Source organism: Curcuma longa, chromosome 2, assembly GCF_044706935.1.
Source record: "Curcuma longa cultivar G26 ecotype Majalengka, Jawa Barat chromosome 2, ITB_CL_G26_1.1, whole genome shotgun sequence".
Taxonomy (NCBI): Eukaryota; Viridiplantae; Streptophyta; class Magnoliopsida; order Zingiberales; family Zingiberaceae; genus Curcuma; species Curcuma longa.
The window spans coordinates 15,487,530-15,509,495 of NC_133862.1; the positions used below are offsets into that span (position 1 = coordinate 15,487,530).

The following is a 21,966-nucleotide window of genomic DNA, read 5'->3' on the forward strand; positions in this document are numbered from 1 at the left end:
AATTCAAGGTTTTACCACAAGTAAAACAGAAATGAAATGTATAATATGTGGTTACAGCAATCAGAAAGGAATCAATAGAAACGAAATATAAAAGATGTGGTTACATTAATGAGAAAAGGAATCAATAGAATAGCCAAGATGACCTGTAAGTAATTAAACAAGCTAGCTTTAAATATATATATCAAATTTATTATTCAACTAGAAGCTGTCGAACAAGATATCATTAGCAAAAGAACTTAATTCTGCAATCTTGTGTTTTCATCGTGTGTGCCTCCTAAGCAAATAGAACAATTTTTATAAAGTTGTGGTACAATTTCCAATTTTTAAAGTTAATCTTACTTGGAAAGAAGTATGCAGCAGGAAAAGAAATTCCATAAGTGCAAATAAGTGACGACTAAGTGAATAATAAATACTACTTCCATCAAAGAAAGCAATAAAAATCAAATAGTGGAAATGATATGATGCAGTTCATTAATTGTAATTCCTCAAGCACTCCCATTTGATGAAGGTGAATTTGAACCCAAGATCTTAGCAACAACTTCCATGACCCTCACAAAGTGGTCGAGAAGATCAAAATATAAAATTATTCAAATATCTAGGGTATTTTCAGAAAAAAGGGAAACCCAAAACACCATACAAGAGTTTTGGGATGGAGGATTAATGATAAAACTAGGTTTGAGTACTGAGATTTTTTTGTACTCATTGAAATCGATTCAGATAGGGTTTTATCTTAAAACCAGACCAGAAACCATTTGCGCCCACCCGTATTCCTACCTAAGCATTAGGACTTACAAGAATCTGGAGTCTTAGCCTTTTAGTCCGATACTTCAACTCCACAACTACCCTTCTATACCAATGTACATTGACACCCCTGTTGAACATATTGATCATGTATAAAAAGACAAAATAATCATATTAGACACTTAAATGCACACATGTACTAGACACTCTTTTAATTCTCTTTTCTTGAGGAGATTTATCTCACCCTGTAAGTGATTCGCATTATTCATATATAGTTATATTTATTTCCAAAATATATCACAATTACAATAATATCATTATTTCCATAGGCAGTCACTAGTGCTCTTCACATCAACTCTGGCTTAGCGAGATAATAAGCAATTGTATTGAAAAAAGGAGGATTTAGTAATTAACAATGAAGAAAAGGAAAAAACAATTGGTGTAGCATACACCATTTTCATTAAACAAAATTTACCAAAAATCATTAGCATGCAAGTATAAATTTCAATGGCTCTTTCATAATTTAGAAATCATGATAAAAAAACATCAAAGAAGTTATCCATGCAATCAAAATGGAAATCAATTTCAGATAAATAAAAAGTGACTTGGCAGGAGGTATAGCAAGGTTGACAGATCATAATTAAACACATCAATCCAAATTTTCACTAGTAGGGGAGATTATCAAAAAAGTTGACAAGAATATCATTTCTTCCTAGAATTTATATAGATACTAGCATAAAATAAGTTATTAAGAATAGAAAATTTTGCTTAGGTTTTACATATACAAACTTAAAAATTTATACATTAGAGAATACAAATGAAACAGAGCAACATAAAAGAATCTCTGAATGTAACAAATATAATACCCAATCTAGAGAACATCTCCTTCAAATTTAACTTAAACTTGATGGAAATTATTGCACCTATTAAGCTTGTGGTGTATGGTGGAATACGGCTGTTTCAACTTTACATTCCATGACTCTATTGATTCAATTTAGTATGCATTCCCTACCATGCACACACTTCCATGTGCGTATGACCAAACATCAAGGCATCAAACATTGGTGTTTTGGTGTTATTTATTTGATATGACCAGTAATGAAAAATTAGAGAGAAAAATTGCATATAATTTTTATCAATTTAGAGAAATTTTTTGATAAAATATGTCAACAACTATTGTGGTGATTGTTGGGGGCGAAAAAAGAAATAGCTAGTATTTATGTTGGTATGATAAAATACATGAATTAAAATGTTATTACTGGTAAAAGAGCTACAAAAGTGTGATAAATGATTTTCCTAGCAGTAGATTTACACAAAGGGCTAACTCTAAATTCCTACTTTTACATTAATAATGGATGAACCAACCAAATATTGAAGACAAATGGTGTATGTTATTTGCAAACAAAATTGTGTCAATCAATCAGAATAAGTAAATAGAATTTGAAACTTAACATACAAAATACTTTAGAAACTAAAGGTTTTAGGTTAAGTATAACAAAACAAAACATATGAAATGTGATTTTGGTAATAGCAAAAAAAAATAGGGAATAGTTAAGGTGGATGAATATGAAACCCTGTGATTCAAGAGTATCTTGAATTTATTATTTAATAAGATACTAGGATAACAATGTATAGGTGAAATGAGAGGGAGTTCCTAAAGTCTTGTGTGATCACCTTGTTCCTTTTAAGTTTAAAGGAAATATTATGACTATGCTAAAACTAGTTCTACTTTTAAGGATCACGGTATTGGACTATTAGAAAATGACAAGTCAAAAAGTTAATGTAACAAAGATGGCAATGGTAAGATGAATGCATAAAGTATACCAGAAACAAAAAACAAAAAAAAAATATTAACATTTGACAGCAGTTAGCTCTAATTGATGATAAAATGAGAAAATCAGTTGAGATGGTATGAAATGTTGAAAGACAATGAAAAGATACTATAGTGACAAGGACTGAATTTATTAAAGTGAAAAGTATAAGGGGTAAACAGAGACCAAAGAAAATATAATATTTCCTTGCATAGAGCTCAATAAATGGATAAGTTTCATATATAGCTAGCCCCAAATAGTTAGGATAACCAGCTTGACGATGATATAAGGAAAAAGGAAATCAATGCAGGGATTATAAAAGTATTTCTTGTTATCTAATTTGATAAGTGTCTGGAAATAATTAGCACCAGAAATTGTTAAAGGACCAATGCAACATATTGAATATCGACTGTTACCTCATTTCCAGCAGGATGAAATCCACCTCCACCATAATCAGTAAACTGTTCAAACCGATGAATTGCATGTGAAGTTCTCCTATCCCACAAAGTTCCATTCCATAGTAACATCGTATCCATAGGGCTAAAGTGTATAAGTGATTGGGCATGCCCTCGAACTGTACCTGACTGGAAGCTTCGGTTATCAGAAAGCTTCAACTCCTGTGTGAAAGTTTGCACATCATATAGAAAAACCTCTCGGCGCGATGCTTCTGATGATAAGGCTGCAAAGCTGGTACCTAAATGACTAAAGCGAGCAGCTTTGCAACTTTCAAATGTATGCAAAGGATCTCCTAATATGGATGAAGCATCCCACAGCTTGACATCATGCAAGGAAGAAGAGAGAACTAAGTGGTTTCCTCCAGATAAGGCTGATTGAAGCAGTGTAATAGAACTCTGGTGGCAGGTCTGACTCTCTAATAAATTGCCACTGTTTGAATCAAATATCTTTACTTCACCAGAATGGCTCCCTGTTGCAATACGTGAAGAGTCCCCAAGGAAAGTAAGAGATGTTAGAAGTGCAGTTTCATCACGGCAAGTGCGACAGTGTCTGTATCTACTGTATATATATTGACGGTCATTACGATGAGCAAAAACCCCACCATATTGCTTCCTGAACTCTCGGTTACTAACACGTGCTGTTACATTTGCAGGTGCACGCAAGCTATGGCTAGGTTCTGGACAGACATGTGGTTGCAAAAGAGGAAGTGGAGGCAAAGTGGTAATAGGCGCTGGGCACTGTCGATGTTGATGCTTCAGATATTGTACCACTAATGAGTCAAGTGTCATCCTTTCAGTGTTTCCTAATTGTGAGTTACCAGGAGGGCCAGATTGAGGAATAGATGTCAATGGCATTCCAGGTGTGATCTGATATCGAATGTCATCTGGTGTATCTCCAATAATGTTGTTGGCTGATGTTCTGCTGAATGGTTCTCCTGGACTCTGATATACAAAGGGGGATAAGCTTCCAGTGTCCATTGGCAGAAAATTCTTCCTACAAGAATATGGTGTCTGAAATAATGGAGATTGAGAAGATGGGTCCATTATTGCAGGACGTTTAGCTGGTGTTGCATCTGAAGAGTTCTTCAACTCCAAATGTTTCCTTTTCATTGGTAAACAAATTGGTGTTCTAAGTGGCACTTCTGTTTCTGAAGTAGCTTTGGGAAATGAAACAGATGGAGTTTCTGCTCCACTACAAAGTGCGGTTGCTTTTGAAAGACTAGATGCTCTAACATTGGATGATGCATGTGATGAAAGTTGGCCTTTCCCGTGGGAGGACTTGGAAGCATACCTGGACTGTTTCCTTTTCAAAGAACTAAAAGCCAAATTGGACTTTAAACAAGTTTCATCATCTTGAGAAGCTACCTTGGTAAAATCAAAAAGGAATCCACCAGGTGCACGACCAGACGGCCACTGAAATTGCACAGACGTAGTTTCCTGGATATTTGTTTGATGTAATGGTGGTGCTGGTGTTCCTAATGATGGCAAAGGTGTCAAGTCAGCTTCCTTCTGTAGCAAGGCAGCTGTAGCAGTTAAACCAGATGCTAGTAGATGTTCATGTATCAGCAGTAACAGCTCTCTGCACACAACTAAGCCATATGATTAAATATAATATATATCAAAAGCAGATTCTTAAATAAGCATGCATGTCTATAATTGAAAACCTGGAGTGATAAGTTATAGGAGTTGCTGCAGCTATTGCTGCTCTTTCAAAGCGCCTGAGTGTAGGAGCAGCAGCGTCAGTGGCTGCCAAGGTGCTTGCACGCCCAGAATTTGTTACAATCTACCATTATTTGCAAATACACAAATTAGAATCAGAGAGATCACAACAAAATCATGGTTTATGAGACAACACAAAGTAAAGTGACTATTATCAAGGATTCATTAAAGTAGCCCAAGCTCCATGCATATCCTTGAGGTCCTGAGTTAGCACATTATGAAAAATAATAATGGAAACTAGGAATATTGCTAACATGAAGATGTTAAAGAAAAAAAAAACTGTCATTTGTAACTTACTGCAATCAACTCAACAGAAACTTGAATCAATTCAGACTGCCACCTTGATTGTCCAGTTCCAGATACTTGGCTGCTCAAATCTCGAATAAGTTCTGAAAGCTTCTTACCGACCTGAAATATAAAGGAAGGTTGAGAACAGCTTGAAGAGATGGTAAATTTTCGTCTGGTTCAGATAATAAAACCAAAAGAAAAACGATCATTCAAAGTGCTGCTAACAAAGAATGAATCTTTAAACAAATTAGAGGTGCATCAAGGGCGTGAATTTTTATTTCAAGCACCACAAAATAAATTTCATATAGCAAGTTCACAACCTGCAGATTTGTTAATATGTGTGCAATTGATTCATCTCTTGCTAAACCAAGCAATACACGACATGCTAAAGCTCTGATGCAGTCAAGAGCAGCCGCAGGTGTAATCATCCGAGGGTTCAGAAGATGCAACAGAATTTTTATGCCATTGTTTGCTCGAACAGCCTCCCTAGCCTGATGATATCCTTGTTCCAACTGAGCAGCAAGGCCAGCAGACCCATATCCAGATCCTAAAGATATCCTTCGGTCACCAACCACTCCTGCAGACATAACAGGTGCAGGGGTATTTGAGCTAGAACCAGGTTCTGCATTTCTCTCCCGCATCTCATTCTGGACAGCAAATGCAGCAACATTGTCTGAGTTATTCCTTTCATAATGCTTCTCTCTATTTTCTGAAGGACCATTCCATGTTTGAACTGAAACAGGCTGCTGACCTTGGGCTGCCACAGAAAGTTTGTTGCTGATTGAAGGAGGTGGACATACAAGATTTACTAGCACATTCAAGGCTGGATGAATCACCTGAAAAACAAACATCAGAGTTAAGAAAATGTTCATTCTCAGCAAAGTATGGTACACAAAAGGAATCACATTGAAAAAGTATTCTGGAATAGAGCTAGTTATACCTCAGGATCAACATAACCAACACCATTAGCTGCATCAAGAATAACTGACATGCCCACTCGGTTATTGCTCAAAGAAGCATTTATAATTAGTTTACGACTATCTTTTACCAAAGTGACAATATGGAGAACACCTAAAGCATATTGAGCTAAATCATGAAGATAGCGATCAACAGATGGGGCCTGTAGAAATATGCAAAATATCAGAATTTTATTTGTATAGCTAGGGATAGATTGTGTTGGGTACTATGTGGAGAAAGATGATTATTATTACCAGACACAACTCTAACATTGTTATATGGCCGTTAAAGGCTAAGAACTTATCCACAACTGCCCAACGGGTTCTAACAAATGTAGGGCCAAGCTTTCTGTCCCGCTGTATTTGAAGAAAAACAGAATCCATGGCTTCGTTGCTGATGTCGAGTGGCTTATAGGCAGCCCTTGCATTTGAGTTACTTCTAGCTATACCACGACTACTTTTATTTGGGCGAAGTGAATCCACAAGAAGCATAAGATGGGCCCTAAAATACTGACGCAGTGCAACACAAGTGTGATAAGCAATCTGCTTTTCTGATGAAGTCAGAACTTCACCAGGTGATCGATCATTTCTTGCAGATGCATTAGGTACACCTAAAGCACCAGAGTTCCCACCAGATCTAACAGATGACGCAGTATGCAAAATATTTAACATTTTCTGAAGGCCTTCTTGTGAATCAAAGGAATCCAGAATTGCTCTGAAGACAAATGCAGCAGCAAAAAATATGGCTGCATTTTTCCTTGCTAGATCTTGAGCACATTCCAGTAGCTGAAAAGCTAACTCAACCACCTGATGCACCACAGCGCATGGCAGAGCACAAACACGTTCCATAATAGCCTACAAACACACATCCCAATAAGCATTGTAAAATTTTCATATTTCTTAGCAATATGAAATTCTCATTAGAACCACAATAATCTTATTTGCTACTTGAATATATTTTATTACTAATTGAATATATTCTTATCACCTGAAGGGAACCAATGGTAAACAAGCATGAAGAAAGACCAAAAAATGTATGTATATCCCTGCGAACAGAGAGAAGTTTCTGTATTCCTCCCCGATCAACAAATAAGGCAGCAAATTTCCTGTGTGCAGCCAAGGCACATATCAGCTTGAGGACTTCAGGCAGCAATAGGAGTTCAGGAGAAGCCTCGCGATCTTTACAGCTGCGTTGTAAGAGTGCAAGGCAGACATCTACACCCTTTTCATGTAGAATGGGTCCTAGAGCTTCGACATATTCCCCCAAATATTCCAGGCACTGAATGGAGTATTTGTCTCTCAGCCTTGCAAGATGCTCGGTCTCCCATATAGTGAAATTTTCTCTATCAACCTCCTCTTTGGCTTCAAGAGGCTTTTCCATCATTCCATTGGTTACTCGACTCGCATTCCTAAGATTGGGAAAGCAAATAAATTAGGAAAAAAGAAAGAGAGAATAAAGGTTTTCCTCTATGTATATTTTCCAGTGTTTTGGATGAGTATGGATTAGCATACTGTGAAAACTCAGTTGTCAAAGCAGCTTCGACAACAGTAGATGCAGCTTGAGATGCAGACAGAACTGCAGCTTCTTCATCATTCGTGCTTTTCCATGCCTAAATGGCAGCATGTAGCTGTTAACATATATAGGATAAGGAAATGAATGAGAATGCATGAATTTACTTACCTCCATAGCAGCGGTCTTGACAAGTTCAGCTGCTGCATCACCAGCTGCTTTTATTGCTTCCATAGGAGCATTAGCCATTCTGGCTTCAGCTTCAGCAGCTCTTAATGCTTTTTTCACCATGTTAGATATGTCCCTTTTGCCAACAATACAATCTTGTAATCGTTCATCATTATCCTCTTCAATGATGGAATCATTACAGTCAAGCATGTCTGAGTTATCTTTTGCAATAACTACATTTCCATTGTCATCCTGTTGACTAAAGTTTCTTTCCCTAGAAGGTTGACTGGTTCCTTCTAAGTGTGCTCTACAAGATGGAGATGGACTGTTATCATTTTCTGGAGTAACTTCAGTAATCCTTGCATTGACTTCACTCTTTGGCAATCCATGGTTTACTGTACAAGTTCCATTCACACCCTTATCATCAGCGTCAACGCATAGGATAGATGATCCAGGAGAACACTTGTCCCTAGATTTTAAATTTCTAGGCCCTGAATTTATCTTCTGCCTTCCATCAGCAGTAGCACCTGGAGATTCCTCAATCAAATTGTTGGCACTGACCAACTCTGATGAAGAATCAGTTAGTACAGATTTCTGTGATTCACTTCCATCGCCCCAAGAATGATCTCCTTGACCTTGTTTAGTTTCATCGTCCCTATCAGCATATTTATCGGTGTCTGGTTTAGCTGATAGCCTCTGGTCACCAATCCTTGAACTCCCCAAGCGAGATCTACCTCTAGTTTCATCTCTTGCTCTGATGGAACTAGGAGATGAAGGATGGTTAGTCTCGGCAATACAAGAGTTAGAGTCGCCAAAGTGTCGCGTGCGCAGATATCGCATGAGCTTTGCTGACAATTCCGATGTCAGCATATCTTCCACTACCTGACTGCAACTGCTCAAAAAAAAAATCACATCAAACTCCAGAGTAGGAGGAGCAGGAGGGAGGGAGGGAGGGAGGGACAGGTGGGAGAAAGTGACCTACCCAGCCAAAGATAAAGCAAGAAGTCCAGTAGAATAAGTCCTCAGCATCTCAGAATCAGTTGGCATATCCTCTCCCAGTTCACGTTTCCAAATGCAATTATCATCAGAAACTACCATATCCATAATGACCCAACGTTTGACATTGTCAAGCACTGCATCCTCAAAAACATGTGGATACTGGACTCATAGAAAAGCAATTTGAAAACAAAGTAAGCAAGGTTGTCCTAATTCAATCTGACTCAAACAGAGAAGTTTCACAAAAAGGAATAACAAGCTCACCATCCAACAGGAAGAACAGCTAATTAACAACCTAGCAGCAGCAGTACGTATACTCAGCGAATATACACTTTCCGTCAGGAATTTGGATGATATTAAGTCATAAAATTCATCACTATCCTGAAACAAAATGACAGGAAAATACTCATCCCAAAATAGAAAAATATCTTTTACCCTTCTCCACAAGCAAAACAGTCTAAAAGAATGAGTACAAAAAAGACTGCAGAATACTTGCCTGAACTAAGTTACCCAACCTTCCAATGTTGTGAGATGACCTAATGTTGTTGAAAGGTGAATTTGCAGTTTCCTCAAGATATCTAAATAAAGAGTAGGCAATAGAATGAGTTAATTATAAAAGAGAAATATAAAGAAAACAATAAAAGGGCAGTCCGGTGCACAAAGCTCCCACTAACGCAGAGTCCTGAAGAAGGGTCGGACCACATTGGGTCTATTGTATACAGCCTTACCCTGCATTGCAAGAGACTATTTCAACGACTCAAACCCATGACCACAAGGTTACACGACAACAACTTTACTATTGCGCCAAGACTCCCCTTCCAAAAACAATACGAAAGAAAAATAGCTGCTTTGTCTTATGTATTTATTTTCATCAAAGACAAGCTCTTGGCTGATCTCTACCATCAACTCGTAGTTGAACTTATTTTCAGTGCTTCGGGATATCTTATCATCAAATTTAGGTATGCTATATTTAGTCAAAGGCCACAATAACAAATAGAATATAATAGTCAACTGATCATGACCAATTAAGATTCTGTACTTAAAGTCAGAAGATGGTGTATGCCTGTACAGAAGCAAGGACAAAGGGATAAAAGGTATGGCAGCTGTATATCTTATTCTTCATCTGTCCTTGAGTCATCATGATAAAAGAAATTACCTAAGTTATTAGAATCTGTTTTGGGACAAGAGGGTATGATTTGAGTTGTTTTGTTTAATGAATAACTTAGTCAATAAATGGCAACATATAAATAGCTTAACAAGGAACAGAAAAGGATAACTTGATGCCAGCTGATCCTTCTACTATTTCATTTACCTAATATTTTGTTTTATATGATTAAAAAATATTACAATTACCCTCATTTATAAGCTGACTTTAACATTAATTAAAGTTGCACTCATATTCCTTGGTCTTAATTTCATAAGACTGAATGCTAACAAATCGATCCCTTCTTTTTATCAATTCGAAAATCATGCAAAGGTTTGCAAAATTTCTACAAATCTACTCACATGTAGAGATATAAGTTTCTCATAAAGGGGAAAAAATCCCCATGTCTTCACACTCTACATTCATCATCAAAGTTATCTTTACCCTCTTTGTCATTCTTTTCTAGGTATTGAGTCTTGAGACTCCTTAGCTGTTACTTAGAGAAGTGAAATCCTAGAACTTTAATCAAGACAACAATCATAAAAGTTGATATTGCAACAGGAAAGTTAATTCTAACAAGTTATCTTGAATCTAATGGAAGTCTAAAGTACAAATGTATTCTTCATACCAAGGAAAAGTTTTAAGCAACCTTTATACCTCATCCATTTCAATTTCCCTTTACCCTCTTTATCACACTCTTCTAGATTAGTCAATTTGAGACTCCCTAGCACTTACTTCAGTGAAGCCAGTTCCTAGAACTTCAGTCAAACAACAACCATAATAATTGTTATGGCAATAACAGGATTAATTCTACTAGTGGTCCTGAATCAGATCGAAATTTAAATTACAAATCCATTCTGCCTATTATAGGCAGTAAACATCTAGAGAATTCAAACTTCATTATTCCAGAAAGAAATGCACCTAAACTGGACCAGGAAAAATCTGCAATTCTTATAATCCTAAAATTTCAAAAGTTATACAAGCATATTGTATTAGAAAAGGAAAAGATCTGCAGTAAATTATAATAACTGAAATTTAATATCGATCTTCATGGTTGGAACTTGGAAGCACAGCTAGACCACAATGTTTATCCTAGACATTTCACCTAAGAACCATTCCCTAAAACACAGCTTATTCCACAAATTTCTGCTATGTCAAGCATGTTGTGATGATTGAAGCTTGAGCATAATTAATTTTGTTTGATGCTAGTTACTCAAAACAAATGCCAAATCCAATAAGATTAGAAATTTTAATGTTTCTTATCTGAATTCAAGCATTGCAAGTAACTCTCAGATGGTGAAAATGTCAGGTTAATGTAGAAGTCCAGAGTAAGAGGAGAGCTGAAGATAACTTAAGGTGAGGATTTCAATGAATATGAGGTATGCTAGACCCTGGTCTACTTGCAAGGAGGAAAGCCAATTTTGAACTGTAGGGTACATTAGAGGATCATTTGCACTGAAGAGAGCTATTAGAGGTAGAATAAGATCTATATAACAAACCACAAATAGTTGGGACTCGGATTTATTGTTGTTGATGAAGTTATACAGTGGTCGAGAAAAGAGCATAGTCTGTAAGTACAAGAATTTTACGCCCTAGGGCATCCTTGTTAGTGCTGATTTACTTAATTTCAGCATTGAGATAACTCACTTGAAATTTTTATTTACATTCTTCAGAAGTTCAAGAAAGATTTCTTGTCCAGTAAGTATCAATGGAGAATGTTTATGGACATATTCCATCTTAATATGCCTGCAGTTATATTATGAAATTACAACAATATGATTTACAATTCTATTATTAAATGCCAATATTCTTTACAGTTTCATTATTAAACGCTAATAAGAATCATGTACCAAAAGCACAGCATATTGTTTCAACCAAATTGTACGGAGTGATATGTATAGGTAAGAGAAAGGAGCATAGAATGTGAATGTGTTGCCATAAAATGTAACAAGGTTACTTTTTTAAGATTAGCTAGAGATTTATTCTTCAACACAAATGAAAAGATAAAATGCAAGGTATCACCAAATAGCAACAGAACAACATATTGCGACTGGGGGAAACAAAAAAGCTAATCAATTATCCAATATCACCAACAGCTAAAATCCATAATTTTTATTGTTTCCATAGCTGCATATCACTTAGATCTAATGTTCCTCTAGCATCCTCTTGTTGGCTTCCCACAGGACAAAAATAAAATGTAATTCGACTATAATTTCAAGCATCCTATGGAAACATCATGTATCATGAGAACCTCATTAAGTGCATTGTGGAACTAAATTGAACAAGCACTTGCTTCTTGGAATTAAGTAATTGTCTGATTATACAAATGGGTGATTAGAAGTCATTGCATGTGCTTCGTATGAGGGAACAGCACATTGTGTTTCAGCGCACTAAATAGGAGAAATATTTAATACAAAACTCCAAAGTCCCAGCGACAGTACGCAATAAATGGTGGTTTTCCTTTCTGAAAACTAGATGATGAAAAGAACGGATTAATTCTGTAAAATTGAGATCATACTCAACCACGAAAACAACTCCTGCAAACTTCTTAGTATAAAATAAATACTTGCAAGGACAGTTATTATAACACGCTTATTGAACGGCTAACTATCAATATAATTTCTGCGGTAAACACAACAAACTTTTCACGCAAAGCAAGACCAATGGAAGGAAAAGAAGAGAAAGCACATGCAAATAAACGAGCCAGTGAACAAAAAGTGAAACTCTAGAACCGACTAATGAGTATCCGAATCAATATCAATGATAAGGCAAAAGGGCACCTGGATTCCTGGGCCTCAAGAATCGTGGCCAGCGCATGGAGGTGCCTAGGGTTGGGGTTGACCTGTGTATCGACAATCTTGGATATCAGCTTCTGCGCTCGAGCGAGGATCGCGTCGTCCTCCTTCCCGTCCGCCTTAGGCGCTTCCGCAGGCGGATCCGCCGCCGCCGCCGCCGCCGCCCGCTCCTCCTCCATCGATGCGATTCCCCCTTCCACGGTGGTTGCGGAGATCGCGAGAGACGGCGAGGAATCGATCGCGGCAGAAGCCTGTCTACAGCTCCGCGAAGGCACGGGAGCGAGGTATCGGGGGAGAAACCAAAAGGGTCGATGTCCTCCAGCTTATGAATTTGTAAAACCTAGTTTTTCCAAACCATTCGCCAGGGCAAAGCCAGACCGTCTGCGGGTGGTTCAGATTTAGTTCGGGACGCCCCGGTTGGAAATGGAAGGCTGAGATCGATCTAGTTGAACCGGATCAAGCTTCGAACATAGCGGTCGACCAGTCTACCGGAACTTTTTTTGAAAAAAAAAATTAACGATGAGGTTTCGGCGCTGAAGTACGTACACAGCAACGGGAGTTATCAAACAAATCAATTTATGATGGAATAGGTTAATCTACGACGGACTCATCATGTAGCAGGATGAGTTAATTCATCAACTTGATAAATTAAAAAATTTTTAATCTAACCCAACTTAAGATGAATCATGGGTTAGACGGATCAATCTATGGGTTTGTTAAAAAAAATAAAAAATTTTAAAAATTTTAAATTTGAATTATAATTTAAATTGATTAAGTTGAAATTTTTAAATTTAAATTGTAATTTTTAAATTTAAATTGTTATTTTTAAATTTAAATTATAATTTAAATGGATCAAACCCACTAATTTATTGAGTTTTCTATTTTAATTTTAAATTTTAAAATAAATAAATAACTTTTCTCAATTTGCAGGTCAATCTAAGTCCGCCACGGGTCAATCCACGTGAGTTGCGGGCCTAGACGGGTTAACCCATCTGAATTCATTTTAAAATAAATTGATAAAATTATAACTCAATCCGTTTAAATTACTTAACGAGACAGACTAATCCGATGGACCTAATTCAAATTGACGGCTATATACACAACGCAAGCTTTTTGAATCTTGATGCCATCATGTTTAGGTCATCGAGTTGAACATTATATTACATATTTAATAAAGATTTAAATTAGATTGATATTATGTTATTTACACTGATAAGTCTATAGTGGTAGAATAATTAACATTTACATTACAAAAATAATGGGTGAAATTTAAGCGAGTCAACATTGATGGATGAGTGAAATTCAAATAGTATAAAGTTAATTAAATATTTGACATTTCCCGGGCGTAGCTGAATTGATACGTAGTAGATTATTATAAAAGAGTAAAGGATCAAATCCACAAAAAAAAATCGCTTGGAGAATAATCTTTGATTTTTTTTATAAGTTTGAGTTTGGTTTATATTTTAAGTTTGTTCGATTGTTTATTAAGTTTGGTAATATAAATTTATTTGTTTATATAATATGTGGTTTAAGATTATTATTTATAACAAAAATGATACGTTGCATGAAATTTTAGCAGGAAACATAACATGAGATACGTGGCAGTCCACGTATGCCATGCCACGGGGGAGTTCTTTTTTTTGCTGTTGCGGATTAGGACGAAGAGAAAGAAACCCTTCTTCCTCTTATGCGCCCGTCGAAATTTTTCCTTCCTCTATGCCCGAAACCCTTTTCCCTCCTTTGCGCTCGCCGCAGCCCACCTTCTTCCTCCTCCAACGCAACTGCCACAACCCACCTTCTTCCTCCTCCAACGTGACTGCCGCAGCCCACCTTCTTCCTCCTCCAACGCGCCCTTTTTCCTCCTCTGCGCCCGCCGTAGCCCACCTTCTTCCTCCTCCAACGCCCTCTTTTCCCGCCTCTGCGTCCGTCGCAGCCCACCTTCTTCCTCCTCCAACGTGACTGTCGCAGCCCACCTTCTTCCTCCTCCAACACGATCGCCGTCGCCGCACCTTCTTCCTCCTCCAACGCGACTGCCGTCGGCCTGAGGCTTCGCTTCTTCCCTCTTCCTCGACTCCTCCAATCGATCGAGCAAGTAACCACGTGTGCCCTAATTGCTATAGGTCCAAGCTGCCGCAGAGATGGAAATTGTGATGCTTATTATTTCATTCAAGTGTTTCCAGTGCTCTTACTCATATTCTGATACAAGTCTTGTATTCATATTATGATACAAGTTCACTAATTAAAATTAAATTCTCCTTGTTTGAATTTAGGTCATAAAATTATCATGGAACTAATAATGATTGAATCATGTGTGTCATTGAATGATAGTGATTTACAAGCATTAGGTGATTTGTCAAGTAGTAAGGAAATTGCACTACAAGAAAATCGGTCTTTAACAACACTCAAAAGACATCGGTTTTATGGCAAAACCGATGTCTTTTACTTTTTAACAACGGTTTTAACAAAAACCGATGTCTTTGAGACATCGGTTAGAGCCTACGACAACGATTTTTGGAGGCTACAACAACGGTTTTAAAAACCGATGTCTATGTGCGCTTTCAACAACGGTTTTTGAAGACTACGACAACGGTTTAAAAACCGTTGTCTATTTGCGCTTTCAACAACGGTTTTGGAAGCTATAACAACATTTTAAAACCGATGTCTATTTGCGCTTTCAACAACGGTTTTGGAAGCTATAACAACAATTTAAAACCGTTGTATATTTTCGTTGTCTTTGAGAGGTTGATTGGAGACTACGACAACAGTTTTTGGAGGATACAACAACGGTTTTAAACCGTTATCTATGTGCGCTTTTAACAACGGTTTTTGAAGACTACGACAACGGTTTGAAAACCGTTGTCGATTTGTGATTTCAACAACGGTTTTTGAAGTTATAACAACAATTTAAAACCGGTGTCTATTTGCGCTTTCAACAACGGTTTTTAAAGCTATAATAACAATTTAAAACCGTTGTATATTTAGATTTTATCTTTCCCTCTCTCCCTTTCTTCCTATTACCTACGCTTCCAACACTTCACCCGGCCGCGACTTAACCCCTTGTAAACCCTAGACGCGTCTTCAACCACACCGCCACCGCCGCGTCTTCAAGGAGACCGCCACCTACGCGTTCCCCCTCAACTCCACAGAAGACCTTCGTCTCCACTTCCTCCCCTTCTCAATCGACAGACACCGCCCTTTGTATTAATTTTTTTGCTAAGTTATCCCTTTTATATCTTTGACTCTATTTTATCAATTTATTTTAATTATTACTATCACTATTGGAAAATGATATTTTTTTTAATGATATATAATTTAAAATATCATTATAAATAATATTTAACGATATCTATTAAAAAAGATTATATTTTTAATTAAAATATTATATAAAATTATTTATAATGATAAATCTTATTTTCTTTATACCCTATTTCCTTAATCTAAACCCTATTCTACCGCTCCTCTTCGGCGCTACCGCTCCTCTTCGCTATTCTCTAACCCGATTCTAAACCCTCATTCGCCATTCGCCGCTCACTCCCTTCGGTGTTCGCCGCTACCGCTCCTCTTCGCTATTCTCTAACCCGAAAACCATCATTCGCCGTTCGCCGCTCTCCACTACCTTCGGTGTTCGCCGCTACCGCTCCTCTTCGCCTATTCACCCGATTCTCTAAACCCTCATTCGCCGTTCACCGCTCTCCACTCCCGTTCGGTGTTCGCCTGCCGCTCTCCACTTCCGTTCGGTGTTCGCCGCTCTCCACGACGCTGCCCTTCGCTTTCGCCACTGCCGTTCGCGCCGCTGCCCTGCGCTTTCACTTCTGCCGTTCGTGCCGCTGCCCTGCGCTTTCACTACTGCCGTTCGTGCCGCTGCCCTTCGCTTTCACTACTGCCGTTCGCGCCTCTGCCCTCCGCTTTCGCCGCTGTCCTTCGCTTTCGCCGCTGCTCTCTGGTTTGTTCAAAAATTACTAAACTATTTTGTTCTTTTCAAGTGTCTGTCTATGTGCACTAATTCATAATTAGTTGGGTGTCTTCTGGCATTTTATTTTTTTTTTAACAAGTATGTCACATATCTAATATATATGTGTGCATCTACATATGTAGAAGACTAAGAAGGAAAAAGTTGGCGATAGAAAAGAGAAATCCAAGTTGCAATTATCTAATGTGCCAAGACCCTTACACATATTATATAGTTATTTTCAGCGCCTTGACGAAACAGAGAATGTGATTTTGGAATTAGATCCTGACGTATTTGGCATGGAGCGTACAGTCCATGTTAACTGCGATGACATATTTCCTTTTTGTGAATTGATGCCTATTACAGACACTTGCATAGTTGTGTATATGTGGTATGCTTTCAATTATATTGTACTTTATATATGTGTTTCATTAACTTAGATTTCCTAATTTTTTTGGGTTAATTTTCAATTGTAGGCATCTATATAGAAAGATGCAGGAAAAGATGATACTGAAGGATTTCAAATTGGTGGATCCAGTGCCTGTGGAGTATGTCCCATCAAAAAATCAAAATATAGATTTCATCCAAGAACAGTTGAATAAAAGGGCTTCTTACTTATCTAGTAGGCTAATTGGTACCTCAACTGGCCAATTGGTGGTTGTGCCATGCAACATTGGGTGAGTAAGAATAACATGTATATCACTCTCACTTGCATATTTTGAGAACTTGTGCGATTGCATGCACTAATTATATCTCTTTGAGTAGTTTCCACTGGATTTTAACTATGATCAATGTTGAAAAGGAGATTGTTTATTTGTTGGATCCTCTTAGACACCGCATCTATGATCAAGATTGGAAATATGTGGTCAACATGTAAGTTTTTTAGGTTCTTTTCTTAACTTTGTTGAAACATGTTCTTTTCTTATAATAAACTCTTATATGCATGAAGGGCCTTGACATTGTATAATGCGGAGGCGGGAAGGAAAGGGAAAAAACAACCAACATGGGAAGTTGTCAAGGTATGCCCTTGTGATTAGCAACTGTTTCACTATCCTCGAATGAGTTATTTAAATACATAGTTTTAACATAGGCTCCTCGACAACCGGATGCGAAGCAATGTGGTTTTTATATCATGCGATATATGAAAGATATAATTGAAAATTTTGGAGTTGGCGACAAGGAATCACTTCCATCACTGGTAATATCTTCCATATAGATTACTTTGTATCTTTGTGAGCAACTAAACTAGAAATGTTTAGTATGTAGTTTTACTAATATATTATTTATGTATTTTTACAGTTTACAAATCTTAAGTACACATTGGTTGAAATTAATGAAGTGCGATCCGAGTGGGCTGAATGCATGCTAGATTACATTTGAGTAGGAAAGGTATTCGAATTTTGAAAACGTTGTAGTTTCGGGTTAATATGTTAGTTTCGGATTACATTTCTGCAGCATTGAAGTTTCGGATTACATTTCTGCAGCACTGGTTTATACGTGAAGGCTGCTGCTGATCAACTGTTTAAGGAATTGTAGCTACTGATCAACTGTTTAAGGAATTGTATGCCTGTTCAGCTTTAAAATGCAAGCTACTTTAGTTCTGCCCATATGCTAGTTCTGCCCAGATTTTTGGTTTCCATTTTTGCTTTAAAAGGGAGGATAACGACAGTATAAGAATGTCCAGATTGCATTACTATTTTTGGTTTAAAAGGGAGGATAACGACAGTATCATTGTTTATACATTTTTGGTTTCCATTGCATTACTATTTTCAACATATGCTAGTTCTGCCCAGATTGTTCTGTATACTTGTTCTGTATGGTGTTGATGCATTTGGCATGATGAACCTGTACACCTGTTAAGGTGAGCACGGCTATTGAGGGCATGGGTGCCTAGTTCTGCCGCTTGAGGATATTTTGCTTTATGATAATGTTGCTTTGTCAGGTACGTTTGGTCACAGATAAGGAAACAAATAAACCAAGAGGATGATGGAAGGAAACTGATGGAAGGAAACTGCATCAGGTATGTTTGTGCATCATTCACGGCTTCTTGCTTTGTCAGGTATGTTTGTGCATCATTCAGCTGCAAATAGGGAAGTTTTTCATTCCCAAATGTACCTCCTATGGCAGACCTTATCTATGAGGTCGAACTTATTGGCTTTGATGAGGCAAAAGAAGTGAGTTATTTTTTTTTAAAATGATATGTTGGTTTGTTCTGGTACGTTTAAAGTCACTTGTTAATTGAATTTAGTATCCAAAATTCTTAATGTAACTTCATAACTCAGTTGATATAATGCATCAGGTATGTTTGTGTATGTTTCAACTGTCTTGGAAAAGTCAGGTGACATGTTTGGCCATTCAGCTGCATAAAGAAGAAGATGGAATGATTATAACGATGAGCTTGTGGAAGCCTATGCAACAATATGATCAAACTCAGTTCGTTACCAAAAAGCTATTGTTAATTGCATTTAGAGTTCATTCACTTAATGTAGCTTTTGCTTGTCAGTATAGCTTGTTGGGAGATGATTTTGCCCTTCCAACTGTTGGACATGGCCTTGGCTGTAAAGAATTTTGTATCTTTTTGTGTGCAATCAAATTAAACTTACCAAGCTGGTATTCCTTTCTAAATTTAATCAGTTTGCATGTGTAAATGAATATTTTACTTAGTGTTTTTGCCGGTTGCATTTTACTTAGCCAATGGTGTTTGTTTTCATGTATCTGTTTGGTACAACCTCCCAGCTTCGCTCAAGGTTATCATCTAATTGCCTCTATCATCTGTATATGCTAATTGTTGCCTCTCTGAAAGTAGATATCGAGTATCTTATTGGTTCTCTTATCAGGCATGGCATTTGGCCGTTGCTGCTGCTGCAAGTGCCAGTTCACTCCAAAGGCTTGTGGTATCCGAAGCTGCTGCTGCAAGTGCCGTTGCTGCTGCTGCAAGTGCCGTTGCTGCTGCTGCAAGTGCCAGTTGCTGCTGCTGCAAGTGCCGTTGCTGCTGCTGCAAGTGCCAGTTGCTGCTGCTGCAAGTGCCGTTGCTGCTGCTGCAAGTGCCAAAGGCTTGTGGTATCCGAAGCTGCTGCTGCACCTGCTACTGCCCCAATGGGTAATACCGTTTTTCAGGCTTGTGGTACCGTTTTTCTGAATTCTGATCTGGATATGCTCTGCACCTGCAAGTTCTATGATCTGGATATGCTGAATTCTGCTGCACCTGCAAGTTCTATGATCTGGATATGCTGAATTCTGGTGCTTCCTTCAATGCCTGATCTGTCAATCTTCTGAATTCTGATTGCCCCAATAGTGATCTGTGATTTCAGTTCATTCACTGGCAATATCTTATCTATGTTCTCTTGATTTCAGTTAGACGAGTTCTTGTTGATGTTGAGCGTGGAAGAACTCTTATATGGAGATTTTGTTTACTTCTCCCTTTTGGATTTGTAGTACAGCAGTCAAAAGGTTATTTGTAAATGTTGAGGAGGATGAAAACAATGTAATATGTTGCGGAAGATTATTTGTAAATATTGAGGTGCTTTTGTATTTGTGATTTGTTTGATGAATTTATATATTATGATAATTTTGTCATCTTGCTCGATCATAATTTACAAACAACATAAAAAAAAAAAGTGATATTACATCGGTCGAAAACCGTTGTTAAAATTGATGTTAAACATATATTACATCGGTTTTACACCGTTGCGAAACCGATGTCGTTGTGATATTACATCGGTCGAAAACCGTTGTTAAATTGATGTTGAACAGATATTACATCGGCTTTAAACCGTTGCGAAACCGATGTCGTTGTGATATTACATCGGTTGAAAACCGTTGTTAAATTGATGTTGAACAGATATTACATCGGTTTTAAACCGTTGCGAAACCGATGTCGTTGTGATATTACATCGGTTGAAAACCGTTGTTAAATTGATGTTAAATAGATATTACATCGGTTTTACACCGTTGCGACACCGATGTCGTTGTGATATTACATCGGTCGAAAACCGTTGTTAAATTGATGTTGAACAGATATTACATCGGTTTTACACCGTTGCGAAACCGATGTTGTTATGATATTACATCGGTTGAAAACCGTTGTTAAATTGATGTTAAATAGATATTACATCAGTTTTACACCGTTGCGAAACCGATGTCGTTGAGTGATATTACATCGGTTTGACATCGGTTACAAACCGATGTCGTTGAGTGGTATTACATCGGTTAAAAACCGATGTCTAAAATGTCAGACCTTTTACAACGCCTTCATAGACATCAGTCGCTTTTCTCATAGACATCGGTTTTCCACCGATGTCTATGACTGTTTTTGTTGTAGTGAGATGAAGATTGTCATATAAGAAATATATTTTAGGCTGATGCTAGATGTAGGGCTTCATATGAGTATTTTTCTAATGTCATTACATTTGATACTACATATCTCACCAATAGTTATGATATGTCATTTGCTCCATTTGTTGGAGTAAATCATCATGGTGAATTCTTGTTACTTGGTTGTGGCTTAATATCTAGAGAAGACTCTGAAACATTCATTTGGTTATTTAAATCATGGTTAGCGTGCATGAGAGGATGAGCTCCACGAGGTATTATTATGGATCAGTGCAAAGCCATAGAAATTGCAATTCTTGAGGTATTTCCAGACTCTCATCATCGCTTATGTCTTTGGCATATAATGAACAAAATACCAGTCAAGTTTGGTAGTCATGTCAACTATAAGTTGATAAAGAAAAATATAAAAAATATTGTTTATAATTCTTTAACTTCTGAAGAATGTGATAGCAATTGAAAAAAATTGATTGAAGATTTTAATTTGGAGAACAATGATTAGTTGAGTTCTTTATGGGGTTGTCGTCATAAGTGGATGTCTATGTATGTGAAAGATAAATTTTGGGCAGAGATGTCAACAAGTCAAAGAAGTGAGAGTATGAATGCCTTTTTTGATGGTTATGTTCATTCAAAAATAACTTTGAAGCAGTTTGTTGAACAGTATGACAACGCTTTGAAAAGCAAGATTAAAAAGAAAAATAATTCTGATTTTGTATCTTTCAATTCAATTATTTCAGTTATTAATGGTCATCCAATTGAAAAGCAATTTCAAAGTGTTTATACTAATAAGATATTCAAGTTGTTTCAGGATGAAATCAGGAGTTTGATGTTTTGTAGCACTTCCTTTGTGAAGCAAGAAGGGTCAACTATCTTATATGAAGTGGTGGAAATTGTATTGGAAAAAGAGAGAGCAACTCCAAAAGATGTTTCATTGTTGGTACAATATAATGAGGTGGACTGTGAGATGAAATATTTGTGTCGTCTCTTTGAGTTTCGAGGAATTTCGTGTAGACATATGTTTTCTATTCTTATCAAAACAAATGTCACTAGAGTTCAAGAAAAGTATATTTTGGAACGATGGCACAAAGACATTAAACGTCAGTAT

At 37.2% G+C, this 21,966-nt stretch overlaps 2 protein-coding genes and 1 pseudogene across 2 annotated transcripts; 2 read left to right on the forward strand and 1 right to left on the reverse strand.

The window, feature by feature from the left end:
• Positions 1 to 2,968: 2,968 nt before the first annotated feature.
• LOC141821990 (DDB1- and CUL4-associated factor homolog 1-like) lies at positions 2,969 to 12,845 on the reverse strand (the record flags this gene model as incomplete). The annotated part of the gene is given in 13 exon segments (XM_074709392.1): positions 2,969 to 4,586; positions 4,672 to 4,790; positions 5,024 to 5,134; positions 5,335 to 5,850; positions 5,955 to 6,134; positions 6,226 to 6,825; positions 6,959 to 7,379; positions 7,483 to 7,580; positions 7,652 to 8,540; positions 8,631 to 8,806; positions 8,909 to 9,025; positions 9,141 to 9,222; positions 12,569 to 12,845. Coding segments are annotated over 13 exon segments (5,121 nt in total), but the record flags the coding sequence as incomplete, so codon positions are not given.
• Positions 12,846 to 16,831: 3,986 nt separating this feature from the next.
• LOC141821707 (uncharacterized) lies at positions 16,832 to 17,912 on the forward strand. Its single transcript, XM_074709060.1, has 6 exons — positions 16,832 to 16,923; positions 17,009 to 17,209; positions 17,298 to 17,405; positions 17,482 to 17,551; positions 17,623 to 17,730; positions 17,832 to 17,912. The coding sequence occupies exons 1-6, from the start codon at positions 16,832 to 16,834 to the stop codon at positions 17,910 to 17,912; spliced, it is 660 nt and encodes a 219-aa protein (XP_074565161.1).
• A 3,295-nt stretch (positions 17,913 to 21,207) lies between these two features.
• The window catches only part of LOC141821708 (protein FAR-RED IMPAIRED RESPONSE 1-like), a 906-nt pseudogene continuing 147 nt past the window's right edge, over positions 21,208 to 21,966 (forward strand).

Excerpts from the sequence above, each read along its gene's own strand:
- LOC141821707 (XM_074709060.1), top strand. The coding sequence starts at position 16,832 with ATGGAGCGTACAGTCCATGTTAACTGCGATGACATATTTCCTTTTTGT. Across the intron at positions 16,924-17,008 it reads TGCATAGTTGTGTATATGTG|GCATCTATATAGAAAGATGC; the intron begins GTATGCTTTCAA and ends TTTCAATTGTAG. Across the intron at positions 17,552-17,622 it reads CAACATGGGAAGTTGTCAAG|GCTCCTCGACAACCGGATGC; the intron begins GTATGCCCTTGT and ends GTTTTAACATAG.